This window comes from Micrasema longulum, unplaced genomic scaffold (assembly GCF_059751315.1).
Source record: "Micrasema longulum isolate JH-2025_06_02 unplaced genomic scaffold, ASM5975131v1 h1tg001081l, whole genome shotgun sequence".
Lineage (NCBI taxonomy): Eukaryota > Metazoa > Arthropoda > Insecta > Trichoptera > Brachycentridae > Micrasema > Micrasema longulum.
This window is the reverse complement of record NW_028278269.1, coordinates 11,659-30,999: the sequence shown is the minus strand read 5'-3', so window position 1 is coordinate 30,999 and position 19,341 is coordinate 11,659. Positions and strand designations below refer to the sequence as shown.

The following is a 19,341-nucleotide window of genomic DNA, read 5'->3' as shown; positions in this document are numbered from 1 at the left end:
TGATGTTATTCTTGTACTTATATTTTTCTTGTCTTTTGTTTGTATCTATATTGTTATTCCTTTCTGTTTATGTTTTTCTTATGTTTATAAATGTAACTTGTTTTTGGCTGATGTTATCAAGTTTTGGTAGTAGGCCCTAATAGAGAAAAAAAACAAAAAAACGTATTAGTTGCAACTTGCAACTCAAAATCCCAATCAGAGATAATGTAACTATTCAATTTTGTAACCATGTAATATTTTCATCAGTTTTCATTACTGGCAACCTGTGCTGGCAACACTTAACTACACTGACGTGTTGGCAATATGGAATCTGACAGAGTAAAATAACACAAATAATTGGAAACTATTATGCATATAAATGCATAGCTTCAACACTGATTCTCATAACATGTTAACATTTTCACGAGAAAATAAAATTTGTAAGTGCTGTCCTTCATATCGTGTTTATATCATTAGTGTTAATGCTTTCTCAGTAATGAATAATTATATATACGTCATGGATTCGCTATTTTTGAAATTACTATATTTTTAGTCAGTGAAAGTGAAAATATGTTTGTTGTTTTTAATCAATGCTTAAGTTTTTTATTTACAAGTTTTACAGAAATCTTATTGTCGGTGTAAATGATACTTAAATGTAAACAACGTTGAGTTTATTACGCATGTGAATACGCCGTGGTCCAAGGTTTTTAAAAGGAGAAGTCTTAACCGCTTTACGTTTTTTTTTTTAGTTTTATCTGAAATTAATTTAAGTTGATAGCTATGTCCGACAACGACCCCGCTGGCCCAGGGCCTGGCGAGGATGAAGATGTTGAAAAACTACCGAACCCCAATATTTCTGTGATGTCATCTCCGAGTTCTCAGGTCGCTGAAATGGATGATCTGAACGAAAGATTTTCTCAGCAACAGGTCAGTAAACTGATTATCTAACAAGTTCCTTAGTTTCAGCTTTAAGGAATAATGAAAATGGAAACACAGATGTTAAATTCAACTCTTTACATGGCAAGAACAGATCACCGGGATGAGAATTATTTTACTGCTCCTTCCATTCACTGAAAAGACTTGAGAATTTTCTTCCAACCACAGTTAAAAAAATCTGTCTAAATCTATCCTTTGTGCTATGCTGATATTTATGTTGACGTTGATACCAAACTCATTGATTGTCTGGAGCGTCTACAGAACCAAAACATTCGACTCATTTGGTCGTGGAATCAGGTTTCTTATAACTCTTCATTGAATGAATTTGAATTGAATTGATGAATGCAAAAAATTGTTGTGTTTCCTATTATTTTATAATGTGTCTACCATCACGTATATTTCCCCGTAGGATGGACCGCCACACACATTCCTAGCTTCTTCCACATTCTTACATCTTGTCATACATGCGCTTCAGTTGTGTCCGCTTTTGACATGACCAGACTTGAGATTTTGATTTATCTGATCACGCCACGTCTTTCTCGGTTGTCCACGTCCTGCGTTACCATTCATTCTAGCCATATATATATCTGTTTTACCATTTTTTCGTCATCCATTCCTTCTACATGACCAAACCATCTTAGTGACCCTTTCTCAATCTTACCAATTACACCTACTCCAAATTTGCATTCTTGCTTGATTTTAGCATTCATAACCCTGTCATATGTATTTTTGTATATTTTTCATATACATATATTTAATGCACTGTGCATTGTATGTATTGGCATAATTCTGCTAGTGCACATAATGATAATAATACTATGTAATGGTTTTGTACAGTACTTTTGTTTATCTTTTTGCATCTAAATGATAAAAGAATCTTGTATTCTAGGACTTTGTGTAGCATGATATTTTTTTTATGTTAAAATATTCTAATGCTTAAATAATTTTCTTGTCTAAATTGAAACGCGCTTACCCATAAAATAAATATATTTTTAGGTGATGATCTCACATTTAAAGGAGATGGTGATTGCGGAAGAAGCTGCCCGCTCACAGAAAATCGCATCATCCCGGTTAAAAATGGAGAAGTGTGTTTCCCAGTTAGCCCGAATTCGAGACCGTGCCAAAGTTACTAAATTAAAGAATGCTCCTTCTAGTTCTGCAGGTATTGGCCATTTCTATTCAGAATAGCATGTTACAGTCGGCTGTCACCGAGCAGCGTTAAAAAGAGAAAAAAAACAAAATGTTATCATTAGGTGTGGTGGCAGGCTGAAATATTTATAGAATAATGCCAATTCCAAATGATATTGTTTTTTTAGCATTATCCGAACCTGTTTCAATGTCCCCCGAAGCCATAAATGTTCCTCTTTCAAGTGAAGCTTCCGATGTTACAACACCTACCTCATGTACTGAATTGAATCCTGCCATATCTACAGCTTCTCCCACTGTTTTGAGTGTTCCACAAAAATCTACGGGTAAGTCTGATGCTTTTGGTTGCAAAATTATAGTTACAAGTGTGAGTTTTTTTATTTTTTTAAATTTATTTTATTTATTTCATATAAAACTTTTTATCTTTTCTTTTCTATATGAATACCTCACTGAGCGTAACCCGTGTCGAGGCATTCATTTACATTATATTGATGTTATGTTCTAGTACAAAATAAATAAATATAATATAATAAATAACACTGTATGAATATAAACATAAAATGTAAATAGCAGACATACAACAATACTTCCGAGTTCAAATATACTACGGTTTTGGTGGGGTGACCATCTCAAGGCAGTTCTCGGGACCCAAATCCAGAAGCCATTTTTAACAAATAATTTAAATTTCTGTTTCTTTGTACTAAATTTTAAGTCAAGAAGTAGTGTATTGTAAATTTTGGGAGTAAGGTACATGTGACTCTTCTGACCAAACGATGTTGTTATTTTAGGTGGCACGAATAGTTCTCTTTTTTTATCGTGTTTCATAGATTGTATTATTTTTACTTCCACCATTTTTATGTGTGTGAACGAGAAGTGCCCTCGCGTACGTTTATGAAAATGGTTGTGGTAGACCTGTTCTCAAGATCAAATGTGTTGATTGTTTTATATATTTTCTTGCTGCAGAGATTGGAACCAAATCTAAAACTCCGAGTCGAGAGGTTACAAAGATGCTGTACCAACAGATTAAAGAACACAAAGCGATGATTGCTGAGAGAGCAAAAAATGAAAAAGATTTAGAAGTTGCCTTAGCTAAAATTCAAAAACAGCTCGAGGAGAGTCAAAATCAATCGGCTGAGGCATTGCAGGTATTTATATATATGTGTACATAATAACTCTAAATTATATTTTTTTTTATAAAAACACATTCATATTAAAAGAATGTACCAAGCGTTTTATTTTCTGTTTACCTATATTGTATTACAATGTACATATCGAGGCTTTACTGACAGCATGCATTAAGTCAACAGTCTTTATATAGTTCAAATATTTTTAAATATAGGTGCAAGATGTTGATTTCAAATTTTACGCTATGCCTAGAATAAAGATTATTGTGGGATAAATAATGCGTTGAAAGAATAAAAAAGCTTTAAAGGTGATTATCTCCCAATTTGTTTTAATGACAGGCAGTAGAGCCTCGATATATTATATGTATATAACTAATTGATAATAGTTTTTACATAATTTTGGTTTTAAAATATTGACTATGAAGTTTTATCAAGAAGTTACTACAAAAACATAAATATTAATAGTTTTTTGATTGAATATATTTTTTAATGTTTTCAGGTTGCCCAATCAAAAACAAAAATCTCGATGCCGGCCTTATCACTTGAAGAAACAATAGAATCAAATAAAATAATTCACGAACTACGAAGTAAGATCACTTTTCTGGAAGGAAATATTTTAGATCTGCAAGAAACATGCAAAGAAAAGGATTCTGTTATTGATTCCAAAACTAAAGCAATAACTCTTATGTCTGCTGATCTAAGTAAAAAAGGTAAATATTATATTAATAAGCTTAAATAAATATCAATAGTGTTACTTTAAATGATTTAGGCTTGCAATGTTTTTGAGACTCCAAACTCCGCTTTTGTGTCTAGGTGTATTGTGTATTTAGTACACAAGTTGTTTTTATAGTTGATGTTTTCTAACATTTATTAAAATGTTTAATATTTTTAGGCAAAAATACTCTCGACCTGTTAGATGACACCAAAGAACAGATGCATAAAATGCAAGAAAACTTCGCTTCGATGGAAAATAAAATGAAAATAGAAAAACGAGAGATTATGGATGAATTAGAAGTTAGTAAAAATAGAGTCATATATTTAGAAGAAGCCAATACTATTTTAGAAACAGAAAGATTTAACCTGAGTGTTCATAATAACCAGTTAGAAGAACAGTTGGCTGCTAAAGAATGTGAAATAACTGAAATGAAATTGAACCTTGCGGAAAATTTGAGACACATAGAAGAGTTGAGCACGAAAGTAAAATCTGTCCAAAGTGATGCTGCATCATCCGAAGAGAAGGGTACCAGGGAAATATCGGGAATGAATGTCCTCAGTGAAAAGATAGAAATTTTAGAAAAACTCAACTGTGTTCTCAGGCAGTCTAACATTGATTTACAAGAAAAAATCAACCCTTCTGCTATCCAAGGAAAAGAACAGAGTTTATCACCATCGAAACAAATTAAAGAAGATTCTCCTAAAACAACCAAGAAAGGAAAAGCTACCCCCAAACCAAAAGGGGCTCAGAAGTCAAAAAATGTGCCTAAAACTGATACTCTCTCTAAACCCGCCGAAGTCAAGGAACCTAATAAAGAATTGCAAGATATGATCCACAACTTGGAGATTGTTATTCAGACTCTAAATAAACAGGTTCTGGAAAAAGAAATTCTTCTTACCAAGAAAGAAACAGAATGTGTTGAATTAAAAGAAATGATAGCAAACAGTAGCGTTGATGAAACTATTGATAATTCATCTATTGTAGATAAAACACCTATTGAGAATCCAGTTGAAGAACAGATTAATCTAGATCATAATGTAGTACCATCTTCACCAGTTCTTGAAGAATCTCTAAGTGTCGTGACTTTGGAAGACTCACAAAAGACAGAGCCTCTAAATGCTAGTCAGAAAGAATCCATTGATCGTCAATTAGAAGTAGCCAGTAAAGAAATTATAAAGCTTACAAAAGAACTAGCTGAATCCAATAAAAATATGCTCAAGGTGAAAGTTTCTCATAAAGCAAAGATTAAACAGATGCAAAAAAGTATAGATGATTTTAGTAAAGTTTCTGATAGTAATTCTGAAATGGTTCATCTTCAAAGTGAAGTTGCTGTTTTAACACAAAAAATTGCAGAATTAGAGGAAGAGAAAGGAAATCTCCAGCTGCATCTGGTGGACTATGATAGTGGGAGAGGTAATAAAAACTTTTATATAGCTTAAGCACAATTTGAGGAAATATTTTTTATAATGGATTTAAAAATAAATAAATAATAAAAAACAGTTTCTGCTAAGCTTTGTAGCCTAAAAAAAATATTCTGGTCTCACCAAATTTTCATTATTTTTATAGCCCTAAAGAATAAATAATTTTTTCAATCACTAACGGGAAAATTAGTTTCAAACATGATTTTCACTATAAATTGGTTTCGATTGTTTAACACAGATGCATGTTTTTCATGCATTTGGGCTCTCATTTCATCTGACTTAAATATGCATGTGTTTAAAAAAATGTTTGGCTTATTACAGTTTCTGATTCACAATTGCATGCAAAGCTTATGGAAACGGAGAATATTGCTGAAGAAAGACTGAAGGCAATAGCAGATTTGGAAACGCAAAAGTTTGACATGGTGCAAGGTAATCTTTTTTGGTTGTTAATCATTCATGATAAATAGTAATAAGTTTTATATTTCATATTCAATGTGTTGGGCCACCGGGAGCGGACAGTAGCTTGTTACTTGACCTAATGTCTGCACAGTAATTAAATGTGTGAGCTGTACTAATAATATAATGTTGTTTTCTTTTTCTTTCTTTTTTAAATATATTTTTTTTTTCTTTTTTTTTTTCTCTCTTACTATTATATATGTATAAATATCTGTGTGGATTTAAATGTGAATATGTAATGTTTTATATGTATTTTATATATATTTTTTAGACACTTTAAGTATAATATATTAAATCATGTAAATAAATGCCTCGACACGGGTTGTGCCCAGTGAGGTATTCATATTTTAAAAAAAGTTGATATGTTGAGTGTTAGTTTTTTTAAAAATTGTACATGTAACTTCTAGTAAAACACCCTAGTGGCTTTTTATTCTTTGTAAATCATAAATAAGGTATCTAGCGACCCCTTATTATGTTTTATGTGTATATTTTATTTACAATTTAATTTGCTTTGTGTTCACTGATTTGTCTATAGAAAATTTGCATTTGTTATATACATAAGTAGATTAAAAGTTAAACTATCCTAATTTTTTATATTTGGTTTCCAAATAATAATTTCTGTGATATTTAAAGCATTGGCTATTCATTTATTACATAAAGAAGAAATTATTTAATTTACATGAATATTTCATGTATTGAACCGTTCGATGTTTTGTTATAAGTCTCTTATAATTTTTTTTCATTGGAAAACTAAATTCATAAAAGTGTATGTTTTAATAACAACTCAATCTTCATGCGATGTTTTTATTTTTGGGTTAATTAAACACGTTGTTTTATATTACAGAACTTCATAGTTTAAATCAACAAATCTCTGGGCTAGAGGACAAAGTGTCTGACTTGATTTACTTTGAAAATGAACACGTCTCAGCCGAATTAAAATCTGCCCAATTAGAAGAACAACTAGATATGTTTACAAATAAAAATAAACAGCTACAATTGGAAGTTGAAGATTTAAAGGTACAGAAAACTGAACTTCTGGGTAATATTGAAGAACTAAATAAAGAAAAAGTTGAAATGAATAATAAACTGGAATGTTATATCCAAGAAAACATGGATCTTATAGATAAACTTGATAAATTGAGCGCTGAAAAAGTAAGCTCCGCCGAATCAATAGAAATGGTAGAATCATTGACTACCCAAGAAAAAATGGAAATTGAACAGTACGAGCAGAGTTTGGATTCTGATAAGAAGGAATCTCTAAGTCATTCTAATATTCCTGAGAACTTAATCAGAAGGGACAGCTCCATAAAGTTATGTGCAGAAAGCTCCGAATTACAAGCCAAAATAGATTTGTTTACCCAAGAAAGGCACGAAGTAATGGAAAAACTAGAAATTTTGAAGAATGAAAATATTTCATTATCATCGAGATTAGAAGAACTTCTCCGAGAAAAAGATTCTTTAGAAGAAAACTACGAAGTCTTGAAAATCAAAACCCAAAATATCACTGAAGCTTTGAGGTCTGAAGAAGACAAAAATATATCATTTAATAGCAGCATCGATGAACTTAAACAAGAAAATCGCGCTTTATTAGAGCAAATTAAAAAGCTGTTTTCTGATGATAGTATTAAATCTGTCCCTACTGCAATCGATAAAGAAACTGAAGAAATTACAGAGAGTGCTGTTGTGCCTCCTGTAGAAATCCAGGAGTCTACTGCGCAATTAGAATCTTCAGATAAACATAAAACTAGCACTAAAGATTCCAAGAAACTTACTAAAGAAATTTTAAGATTAAAAAATGTTATTAAACAAAAAGAAACAGAAATTCATAATCTCTCTTCTCAGATTGTAGAGTTACAAAGTGCTCCTACTTCCAATGAAACACTTCAGAAAGAGCAGAATACCTTTGATGAATTGCAGAACGCATTAAAAGACAATGAAATTCTTAGCGAAGAGTTATTAAGCGTTAAAAAAGAAAAAGAATTGTTCAATGAACGGTTGGTTATATTACAGGATAATCTAAATGCAATCAAAAAAGACAAAGGTGCACTTTCAAAACTGATGGAAGAAAAAGTTTCGATTTTAAAATCCACAGATTTCAAGCTAAAAGATAAGGATGAAGAATTGAATCTGTTGAATTTTAATAATGAACAACTGAAAATTACAATAGATTCATTCAGTGAAATTATTGAAAATAAGGATAAGGAGATAGGGGAATGTAAAAAGCTAATAAATCAATTAGAATCAGCCAGTAAAAAGCTTGAGTTTACTGTAACACAGTTCAAACAAGAACAATCGTCTAGTTCACATCAAGCTGGTTCTATCAAACAACTTGACAATAAGATTGTTGAGATGCAAAGTATTATTTTAGAAAATGAAAATAAAATAAAGGAATTACAATTGGAACTGGTACAATCTAATAACTCTGAAGAGTTACTAAGACAACAGCTATTGGCTCATCAATCTGAAATTAATGATTTAAAGAATACCTTGAACATTAATCAGAAGGAAATGAGGGATGTAATAAATGAAAAAGAAGACAAAAATGCTGAAATATTAAGACTTCACAACGAATGCTCAAGTAAAGATGAAGAAATTCACGAAATAAAACTACAGTTGCGTAAAGAATCAATAGAATATGACAAAATGAAAAATAACTTGAAAGATATAGAAGATAATAGAGACGGTCTGCAGGTCCAGGTTAATCAGTTACAAGAATCTTGTACGGCTTACAAAGCTAATGAAGCTAAATTGCAGGAGGAATATTCTTTATTAGATAAGAAGTGCAAAGAGCAGTTTGAAAAATTGAAAAAGTTTGCCGCTAATATAAAAAAGAAAGCTTTACAATGTACCGAACTTGAAGCGCAGGTGAGCGACATGAAAAATAAATTGTCCGAGCGAGTAAATAAATGTGAGGAGTTGTCTCTTGCCAAACAAAAATTGCAACAGGATTTACATATTATAAACTCACAATACCATTTGGTGCAATCTGAAATTCAGCAAAGTAGTACTACACAAAAGGATTTGAATTCTTTGGAACAACAAAATCTTGAAATTCAAAATCAATTGGCTGAATTACAATCACAATATGCTAATGCTCTTGCGCAAATTGATTCTCAAATGCTCCATAAACAAGAGTTATCAAGCTCCAATGACTCGCTATTAGCTCAACTGTCAGAGAAAGAAACTAAAATTATCCAAATTGTTATAGAAAATAATGATTTGAGTACGAAAGTTAGTGATTACGAGAAACAAATAGAAAATACTCAGATAGCGCTATCGAAAATCGAGATTTTAGAACATCAGATTCATGAAAAACAACAAGAAGTTACTAATTGGATGGAGAAATTAGACGATGTAAAAACAAGTTATGACAATTTAAAATGTGGTCACGATGCTAAAATACAAGAACGCGATTTATACATTGAAAACCTTCAAGCTGAAATTCTAAAACACACAGACAGAATAACTAGATTAGAAGATAGTGTGTCTACAATGGAAGAAAGAAGGTCATCACTAGAGCGAAAAACAGATCATCTCGTAACAAAACTCAATGAGAAAGATGCTGCTTGTTCGGAATCTTCAATACATGAAGATGAGTTAGAAAAGAGACTTACGGCTCTTATTGTGCATGATGAACTTGTTCAAAAGCAACTCAAAGATACACAGAATCAGAATGAAGAACATCATAAAAAAGTTGGCATTCTTTCTGAAACTAACAAATCTCTCAAATCTGAATTAGATAGTGCTCGCTCTATTATAAACACTTTAAAAACTGAAATTTCTAATTTGCACATCGTCGAAGAAGAACGAAGCCAAGCAAGTGACCGTGTCGTTCATCTAGAAAATGATTTGAAAAGATTGTCTACTGAATATTCTGACATATTAAAAAATAAAACCAAGGAATTTGAATATATGGAATCGGATTTACATTCTCAAATAAGTAATTATGAAACTCAAAGAAGAATATCGAAGGATCAATATGATAGACTTCACGATGAAGTGCTTGCGCAGGCCCAGAATTTCAAAGATTTGCAAATGGAATACGATTTACTTAAGGGAGAACATGAACATGTACTGCTTAAATTAGAAGAAGCAATACAGCCCAAAAGTATTCAACCTTCAAATTTACAGGAAAAACTAAATGAACTGTCTTTTATTTTAAAAGAAAAGGATACTGAAATAAATAGGCTCAGATCAATTCAGGATGAACACAGTAAAACTGTTAACGTACCTTCAGAGGTTCAATTAAAGAATTATTTTGGAGACACTACACAAGATGTCGATATTCAAGATAAAAATCGAGAAATTGAAAAACTTGATAATCAGTTCAAAATGTGTTTCTCTCAGTTGTCAGAGGCAGTGGAGGCTGAAAAACAACTAAAAGAGACATGCGCACAGCTGACTAACTCCATAAATGAAAAAGACCTAATAATTAATCAGCTTCAGAGTGAATTGAAGCAATCAAATTTATTGAATCAATCACTACCTCAACAAGTTCTATTACCTAAAGAAGTTGAAACAGAAATTATACAGTCTCATGTACAAAAGTCTTTGTCTGCTAATATTGAACAGCCTGCTTTTGGATCATCACATCAATTAGATGCAGAAGCTTTGAAACATTTACAGGATCAAATTATTCCTCCAGATCATTTAATTGATGATGGTTCACCTGGCTTAGATAAACACATGATTCGTACATTTGAACATGATCCGCCTGAGCCAGTTCAAGCAGAACGAGAAGTGCCCCCTATTAACACAATCCCAGTAGTAGAAGATATTATAAAACCTAAAACAGCATATTTATGTCATACTGACGAGGTGTTTAAACATGATACTGAAGAAGAAGATGGCTGGGGATGGGGAGGACAAGATGTTGTTATTGAAGACCAATATGTTGAAAGTACTTCAAGCCAAAATACGGCAATTTCAGACTCTGGTATGATTCGGGATTTACAGTCCCGTATCGAATATTTGACAGCGGAAAATAATAGAATGAGTTCTGAGCTAACTCAGAGTCAGCAAAAGGTGACTAAAGCTCTCATCAAATTAAAAGAATTCAAGTCTAAAAATGAAATTTTAAATAAGGAATTAAAAAAATTGAAATCGTCATCAGATTTCAATATGTTGGATATGACAATACAAGATGAGTTATCATCCCAAATTAAAAAATTGGAAGAAAAAAATAAAGAAATTATTTCAGATATGAACAAAGATAAACTTGAAAAGGATAACCTTCTTAAAAGAATAGATGTGCTCTCATCGGCTAATGAAAGGCTAATGGAAATGAAGGAAAGACAAGATGCTGAAATGAATGTATGCATTACCAATAATAAAAGTTTGAAAGATAGAATAAAAAATCTGGAATGGGATTCCAACTTTTCTGATGAACCCGACGCTATTGAACCAAAAGTTGAGTTAACTTCCAAAACTGAAAGTAAAGTGGCTGTGGGGACAAGTGCAGGAGATGTCCAAATAATTGAATTAAATAAAAAAATTCAAGAACTTGAAGCTGATAACGAAGAACTACAAGCCTTTATTGAAGAACAGCAATCCTCGATAAATAAATCCAAATCATTAGAACTAGATTTGGAAAAACTGAAAATTCAGCGATCTAATGAACTTATTGAAATGAAGTCAGAAAATGATAGCCTGAAAGTAAAACTTTCTGAATTCAGTGAACGCTTTAATGAAACCAATCATGAAATTGAAAACTTAAGGACTCAAGAATCTTTGCAACTCTTAGAGATAAAGTCAACAAACGATGATTTGAATAAAAAGCTAAAAGAAATCACGGAACATTGTGAACATTTGGAATCTGAAATAAAAACTAGTAAAGTTCAATCTTTGGGATCAGCCGAGATCAGCAATGAAAATAGTAACTTAAGAACAAACTTAGAGAAATTGTCTAAAACTAATGCAACTATCAAAATAAATTTTGAAAATACCTTAAAAGAAAATTTAGAGCTGAAAACTGAATTAGAACATTCATTAAAGTCCAAAAATCAAAAAGAATATTTTGTAGTTGAGAATACAGAGTTAAAAGAAAAACTTGAAGCTCTCGTCAAAGAATACTACGAATTTCAAGAAAAATTTAATGAAATGGCCTCGCAAAAAGACAAGATAGATTTGGAGTTGAGTTCCATTTTCAAAGAAAAGGAAAATTTACAAATTATTAACAAAGATCTAACTGCGCAGGGAGCTGCTTGCAAAGCTGAATTGATAAAACTGTCTTATGAAAATGAAGAGCTGGCTGAAAAATATGACAATCTTCTGAAAAAACTTAATGACAAAAATATCAGTGATGAAACAAAGCAAATCATAAGATTTACAGACCAAATTCATAATTTATCTCAAGAATTGGATGCAAAGAATACAGAGCTTATTGCGTTGAATAAAAATATTAATTCCTACGAAACTGATAAAAATAGTTTGCAAGATAATATAGATAAACTGAATACTGAAAATGCTGCTCTTCTGTCAAATTTAGCTGAATTGCGAAATAATGTCACTGACGCAATCGATCAAAGGGGTGCGGAAGTGGCTGAAATGTGGAAACAACACTTGGCAATGCGTGAAGAAGAGTTTGCTAATAGTGAACAATCATTCGAAGAGGAAAAGGTAATACTGGAAACTCAACTCTCAAATTCCAACGATTTGTATGCCGAGACCAGCAAGGCTTTAGAAGAGACTAAAAGGCAGCTAGAAATTATTACAGACGAAAAGAATAGATTCCAAAGCTTGTATGAAATTAATCCAACCAAAGAATTAATAAAAGAAGAAAGTCTCTTAACAAGTACAGAACTCAATGAAAATATTATTCAAGAAAAAGAATTATTCTTGCTAAATCAAGAGTTGCAACATCTGAGACCAGTTAGTGAAAAATTGATAGAATATGAACGTATCATGTCTATAAAAGATAAAAGTCTGGAAGAAACTATTCTTCGTATGAAGCAATTTGAAGATAATTTTAATAGGAAAGTATACGAGTATGATCTTATTATAAATAATAAAGATTCAGATTATGAACAGATTCGTCAACAATTATATGAAACTGAGAACAAATTCTCCGACGCAACTCATGAAAATGAAGCTGAACTTGCCGGCATGAGGTTAAAGTTTCATGAAGAACGTACCTCGTACGAAAATACTATTTCTGAATTAAGAGGTCAAGTAGAGGCATTAGAAATTCAACTGGAAACAAAAATAAACGAATGCAAATGTATGAACATCAAATTGGAAGAATTACAAGTCCAGGTTAATGAAGCGAATTATCAACTGCCAGGGGTGCGAAAAGTCCTCGAAGCTCAGGAAATGGAAATTGTTACTCTGAAAGAAAATTTAGCTTCTCAAACAGATGCGTATGATCAGCTTGCCATTTCGCACTTGCAAGAAAATTACAAAAATAAAACAGACCGACATGTAACATTTTCGGAAGATACAAAACCAGGTGCAGAAATTCCTCCAGCTAAGAGTTCCATCTCACCTGACGTATATGAAAAGACTCCCAGAGCTGATTTAGATTTGGCATTGTACATGCTGCATCAGAGAGATGTCCGTTGCGAGGAATTGACGGTAGAACTTATGCAACTATTGGAAGAGAGGGATACTCTTCAGTTAAAACTATCCAACGCAATCAGGGCTAGTGAAGAATTGCGCTGCAAGAGGAGCATGAGTCAACCGAGAACTTCTGAAAGTGATACAGCTGGAGATGCGCCGAAGACAGAAGGAATCATAACTGGTTTAGAATCGTCAAGCGGTTTAAGTCAACCTCAATCTTCAAAAGACAGACATTCTGAAGATAGGTCAATAGAATCCCCTGTAGATGCTAAGTCTTTACAAACAAAGTGAGTTGAAAGTTTATTTTTATTATATTCAATAAAACAGTACATAGAAAATACAATTAAAATGAAGCGGTTTACTATTTTGTAAGGGATTTTATAGGTCCGAGACATTCTTTATCACAGAGTTTGATTCAATATTTACATCCTTATGATTGTATAAAAAAAAAATAATTCCTAAATTTTTCCCATTCATTCAATTGTATTCGTAAATATTGTGATAGTAAGGTTTAAACCTCAGGGCCGCAATTACAAATGCAATCTTCATCGGACATTTCGAGGCGGTATAATAAACTTTTTTACTATCTCTATCTACCGAGGTTTGACGAATTTTGATCTACCGACATGTTGATACGTGTTTTCAGGAAGATGAGGCTATTGAGGAAAAAAAAAAATATTTATGTTTCACAGTGGCAATATTCCTTCCGAAGTGCTGCCATTGCCATTCAAACGTCAAATAATCGGGCACATTCGCTTTTACTACATCAAGTTTTCAAACTCAACAAATAAATGACGCTGAAAGTTTACTAGACTATCAATGCCCAATTAAATTAAAGCATTTTTCTTTAATATTTTAAATAGGCTTCGGTGATAAAAAGTAGCCACCTCAAAACTATTTAAATTTGAAATAAATCTTAATTAAATTTTATTTTTCATAGTTTTCAATGATTTTGTTTCAGATTATCCCAACTTCACAAGGTAGGACATACAAGAGACATAAGATTGAGAGATGAAAGTGAACATCGGAATAGACAGATGGAATTACTTCAGAGAGATGTTCAAAACCTTCCACCGGAGGCAGCAGCCAGGTTAAGGGAAGCACACTTTACTTTAAGTGAGTTTATATATTTATTATTATCGTGTTATGATGAAAGGTACAGTTTTGTGTATGAACTAGAACCCTGGACAAGCTAATCAAACCCGTGACCGCAAGCATGGTAGGTGAACGCGCCAACCACTACACTACAAGACGGGCTTATCTCCACTCGATTTATTTTTTCAATATTTTTACCTGGCGTCAGCCATCAAATCCAAAACACTCATCCCAGATTTATGATTTATTTCGACGGAAACTCGAGACAGGATCTAGAAATGATCACTAAAATAGACCAGATCTTGTCCCAAGATCTTAATATTTTTTTTTAGTTATGTTTTCTTTTAATCATGTAGGATTGGATGCATGTGGATGCATGGGAGCTCCGGCCCAGTTGGAGGCCGATTGAAGAGAACGATGTTCAGGGTTGAAGTGTATTTATTATTTGTTGAATAAATGGGTTAACAGGAGATGAGACTTGGATCTATGCATACTACCCGGAAACAATTGACCAATCAAGCGAATATTGTGCGAAAGGTGAGTCAAGACCGAAAAAATCGCACCAAACTGTGTAAACGTTATACTTGAGTCACTGTGCCCTTAACTGGGCTACATGACAGAACTCACTCTATGAACTGCGTATTGTAACTACATGTTGTAACTGAGGATGTTATCTCTCTGTGGGGTTCATTGTTCATGATTGATGACATACAGACCGGGTTATGTCACAAAAAAAAAAATATAAACAATTCAAAGAAGGTAGAGAAAGCGTTGAAGACAAAAATCGCCCTGGACAGTTGTCCATTTCCAGTTGACAATTTTCTTGATAGTTATCAACATCAACTGAATTATTGTATTAACTGATAAACAACACGTCAAGGAAATCAAAGATTTGGTGCTCAAAAATCGTCAATTTGGATCAGTCCAGACCATTTTGAAAGATGTTTTGTGGCTGAAAATAATAAAATCTCGTTTGGTGCCAAAAAGACTCAATTTTTTGGAAAAACAACGTCGCATTATAGTCTGTGAAACAATGCTTTCTGATTATCCGGATAAGATTAAATGCATGATAACTGGAGATGAGATTTGGATCTATGCATATAACCCAAGAAACAACCGATCAATCAAGCGAACAAACACCGCATTTACTCTGTTGCAATCTTTTTTATGCTTGAGATTTTTTCTGATAACATATGTAATTTTCTTTTATCTTTTATTTTTAGCTCGAGACACCCAAAGTGCATCTACCGTGCTACTAAATTGGCTGTGGGGAAAAACAACTCCAAAAGTGGTGCATATGTAAAAAATGCCTTATTCCGAATAAATCGTGTAGCATTCCTCTTCACTTAACTGGATTTTGTTTATTTAATGTAACGCTTTGGGGGACAATGTTGCATTTTCTCCATCATTTTATATAATATACATACGGAGAAATTCCTGTTCATTTTTTAATGGTTGTATTTGTCCTCTTGAATTATCATTCTGAACTTCAAAAAATTGGCCAGTGTTTGTCTTTTTGTTTTACATTAAAAAATCATGAAATACTTAGTGATCTTTATACTAATAACCTAGATTTGGAGCAACAAATAATATACCCCCTTGTATTCTATAGCACATGTACAAAAATTATTATTTTTTTACCTTTTTTTTTCAAATTTAATCATGATACGAAGCGAATGTAAAATGCCATAAAATTGACCTAATATTTGTGATAATAGACAGATAAATAATATATAACCCTAATTTCCAACTAGAATAATAGGTAATTATTCCCCCAAAGTGTTTTTAGATTCTATTATTTTTTTAATGTATATCCAATGTGCATTTAGAAATTTGGTTTATTTTAAAAAGGTAAGAATGCTATTGAATTTTGAAATGGATCTAGTTAGAGACTTCAAAAAGTTGTATGATTAAAAAATAAAATGGTGCTTTTAGAAATCAGTCAAAGTTTGACGAATAAAAAAAATGTACATACTTTTTTTCAGGCCCAAAATTTTTGCTTTGTCCGAAATTGATCAATTATGTCTTGTTAGGGACCATTTGAATCTTGGCCGTGGCGGTGCGAAATATTTTTATTCTATGAAAAAGTTTTTAGGTTTAGTTAGTATTTTTGATTTAAACTGGAAAATTAAGTCAATAATATTTTAATGACTACAGAGATATAAATAAAGCTACATATTTTGTATTATTATCTTTTTTGATCGATAGCTTTTTATAGAAATTTCACAGTTTCATCAAACCAGTGAGTTTTTTCAAAATCGATAGTGGATTTTAAATTGAATTACTCCACAAATACATAAAGATTTAATAAAAGTAAATGGCCTTTTTTTTGCAAAAAATAATTGATGATGTGAACTTACAGCAGTAAAATTGGCATTTTGAAAGGTTATAAATCTGTTTTTTTTTCAATAAAAAAAAACGTTTGTACATACATATTTGATACATTAAAAATGATTAAATAGATGTGATTTTAGTTGCACAAAATAAGACCCATAAATGCAGTATTTGTGTTTGCTTAAGTAATGTTTCAAATAATTTTCTACCGCAAAATGACACTTTAAAGATGTCTTATGTAAAACTTCTTTAAATGTGTATGTAAAATATTGTGAAATAAATGTAATTAAATACTTTTTACTTGTGAATTTAATTTGTTTTTATAGTATTCTTGAAAAATAAGTTTTGAGTTACCATTTCTAAATAAAATAATTAACTATTGTAATTATGTAAGTTATTTTAATTTTACTCATAATAAATATGTTTGTATTAATTTAATATTACTCTGTATACTGATATTCCGGTTATGTTTTATTTAAACTCCAAACAATGCTAATTTCTCTAAATATTATTTTAAGTGTATAAAAAATAAATGCAGTAAATAATTTAAAAAATGTAGACTCTAAAATAGTATGTATTCCACGTATTGTTAACTTTTCCTCGCTTTCATTCCTCAGTTTCAATCACTGGCATGCCCCGTGTTGTAATGGCTATGACTCTTGCCTCATAAGGGTTTCGAGTTCCGTTTTCGGTGAGATTGTAAAAGTTGAATGTGATTTTTCTCAAGCCTGGGTGTTCTGTTCTATAATTAGGCCTCCTGGTCTGTTGTGGCCAAAAATAAGTATCATAATTACAGTATTAAAAGCAATTGGGATAAGATGTAACTGTGTATTAAAATCAATGATAGTTTAATGTAGCAAAATATTGAATTTTATGATTGAAGCGCAATTTTCATATTACCCCAATACCTCAAGGGCGTTTTACAAAGGAATATTGAATCCAAATTTGAATTGAAATTTATTTAAACCTTTTTTTAAATGTTTTTTTTTTAAAAAGGATTTGTTTTTTTTGTCATCACGAGGATTTATTTGAAGGAACAGCTAGATTTTGAGTTTTTTCCGAAATATCATTTCACTCTTACAGTTTTGCACTTCAGTCGGGAGAACATTCGATGCCATAGAACTTGCGACCGTAAATGATTTCGCCAAATTCACCGAATTTTGTGCTCTAGTTGCGAACGGGGTATTTCGTCTTCCAATGGCTGAGATCAGCTTAGATAAGCGTAAGACATCTTTCAGCTAATTCATCTGGAATTAATAATTCTTTTAGATATTCCAGAGCTCCTTGTGAAATGACTTAAACACAATATTATCATAATTCATATTTTTGTTTTTTTTTGACAAATTGATATACGACCGAAACGAAAATCCATTGGAGAACGAAGTCAACTAAAGCAATGGCCTTAGTTTTTACTTGCTACTGATTAAATAAATTATAATAAATTTTACAAGTGCAAATTGCACTTGTAAAATTTTAACTGGTAGTTAAAACTAATTTTTCAAAGTTTTGTTTTTGTGAAATTTCTTTAATGAACTGGTCGGGTGTATTTTTTTTACTGAAATGTGGTTTATTTAAAAAAAGTTTTTTGCTTGTAATTGGTAAAAATTGTTAAAAAATCTATTTACCTATTTTATATATGTGTTATATATTTTTTCAGTTGTGCAAATAAAATAATAACAAATTAAAAAAATTACATAATTGTTTTAATTATTATGTAAATGCATTAAGGAAATAGGGAACCGAATGACTGAAAATAGACTAACATTAAATCCATTGAAAATGAAACAGCTATGCGTGGTCGTACCCAGATGTCAGAATTTGATTCAGGAAAAGGCACTACCCGATATAAGTACTGCTTTACCCATTAAACTACTGAGAGTTTTGCTTAATTAGCACCTTTCTCTTTAGTAGGACGGTAAGTTCATGCTGAGACAGCATATTTCTATCAGCTTGCCTACAGTTTAAATTAAACACCGCACCAAGACCTATTTTTTGGAATCACTAAGTTCAGTCTTATCACTGCATTACTTCAGGAATTATACTGGCTACATTTTCTACAGACGGGTGGAATACAAACTCTGTTGGCTTATGTAAAAGTCACTGCACAAATATTCTCCGGAATATCTAAAAGAACTACATTCCAGATGAACTAGTTGGGAGACGTCTTACATCAGCCACATCTACGGTGACCTATGTATAAGGACTTTTCCTAAAAAGTCATTATACCTGTATGCAACCAGCCCGGCTCACTGAATTCGGTGAAAATGCATTTGCGGTCGCAGGCCCTATGGCACAAAATGCTCTCATAGTGGAAGTGCGTAACTGTGAGAGTGAAGTGGTGTTTAAAAAAAAAAACTTAGAACCCACCAGTTCCATTGAATCCATTGTATTTTTGCCATATATTGATTTTTGTGAAGTAACATTCATATTTCCCTCTTAAAGAAGTTTTCTGTATCATACTGTTAAGTGGACAACTTTTATAGCTCCATTTTTATAGTAAAATACCTCAAGGGCGCTTTAGAAAAGTGCCTATATGAATATCTTAAATTAATATTTTAATTAAATTACAAAAAGCTTC

General features: G+C 31.8%; 1 protein-coding gene across 1 annotated transcript; it reads left to right on the top strand.

The window, feature by feature from the left end:
• Nucleotides 1-286: 286 nt before the first annotated feature.
• lva (lava lamp) lies at nt 287-18,453 on the top strand. Its single transcript, XM_088233313.1, has 11 exons — nt 287-419; nt 729-906; nt 1,912-2,077; nt 2,232-2,387; nt 3,025-3,206; nt 3,685-3,895; nt 4,078-5,313; nt 5,643-5,750; nt 6,622-13,621; nt 14,296-14,450; nt 15,653-18,453. Exons 2-11 carry the CDS (start codon nt 760-762, stop codon nt 15,730-15,732), a joined length of 9,441 nt encoding a protein of 3,146 aa, XP_088089439.1. The 5' UTR covers nt 287-419; nt 729-759; the 3' UTR covers nt 15,733-18,453.
• Nucleotides 18,454-19,341: the final 888 nt, after the last annotated feature.

Bases quoted from the DNA above. Each gene is read 5' to 3' on its own strand.
- lva (XM_088233313.1), top strand. From the start codon at position 760: ATGTCCGACAACGACCCCGCTGGCCCAGGGCCTGGCGAGGATGAAGAT. The intron at 3,896-4,077 runs GTAAATATTATA...TAATATTTTTAG, and splicing joins TGCTGATCTAAGTAAAAAAG to GCAAAAATACTCTCGACCTG. The intron at 5,751-6,621 runs GTAATCTTTTTT...TTTATATTACAG, and splicing joins AAAGTTTGACATGGTGCAAG to AACTTCATAGTTTAAATCAA.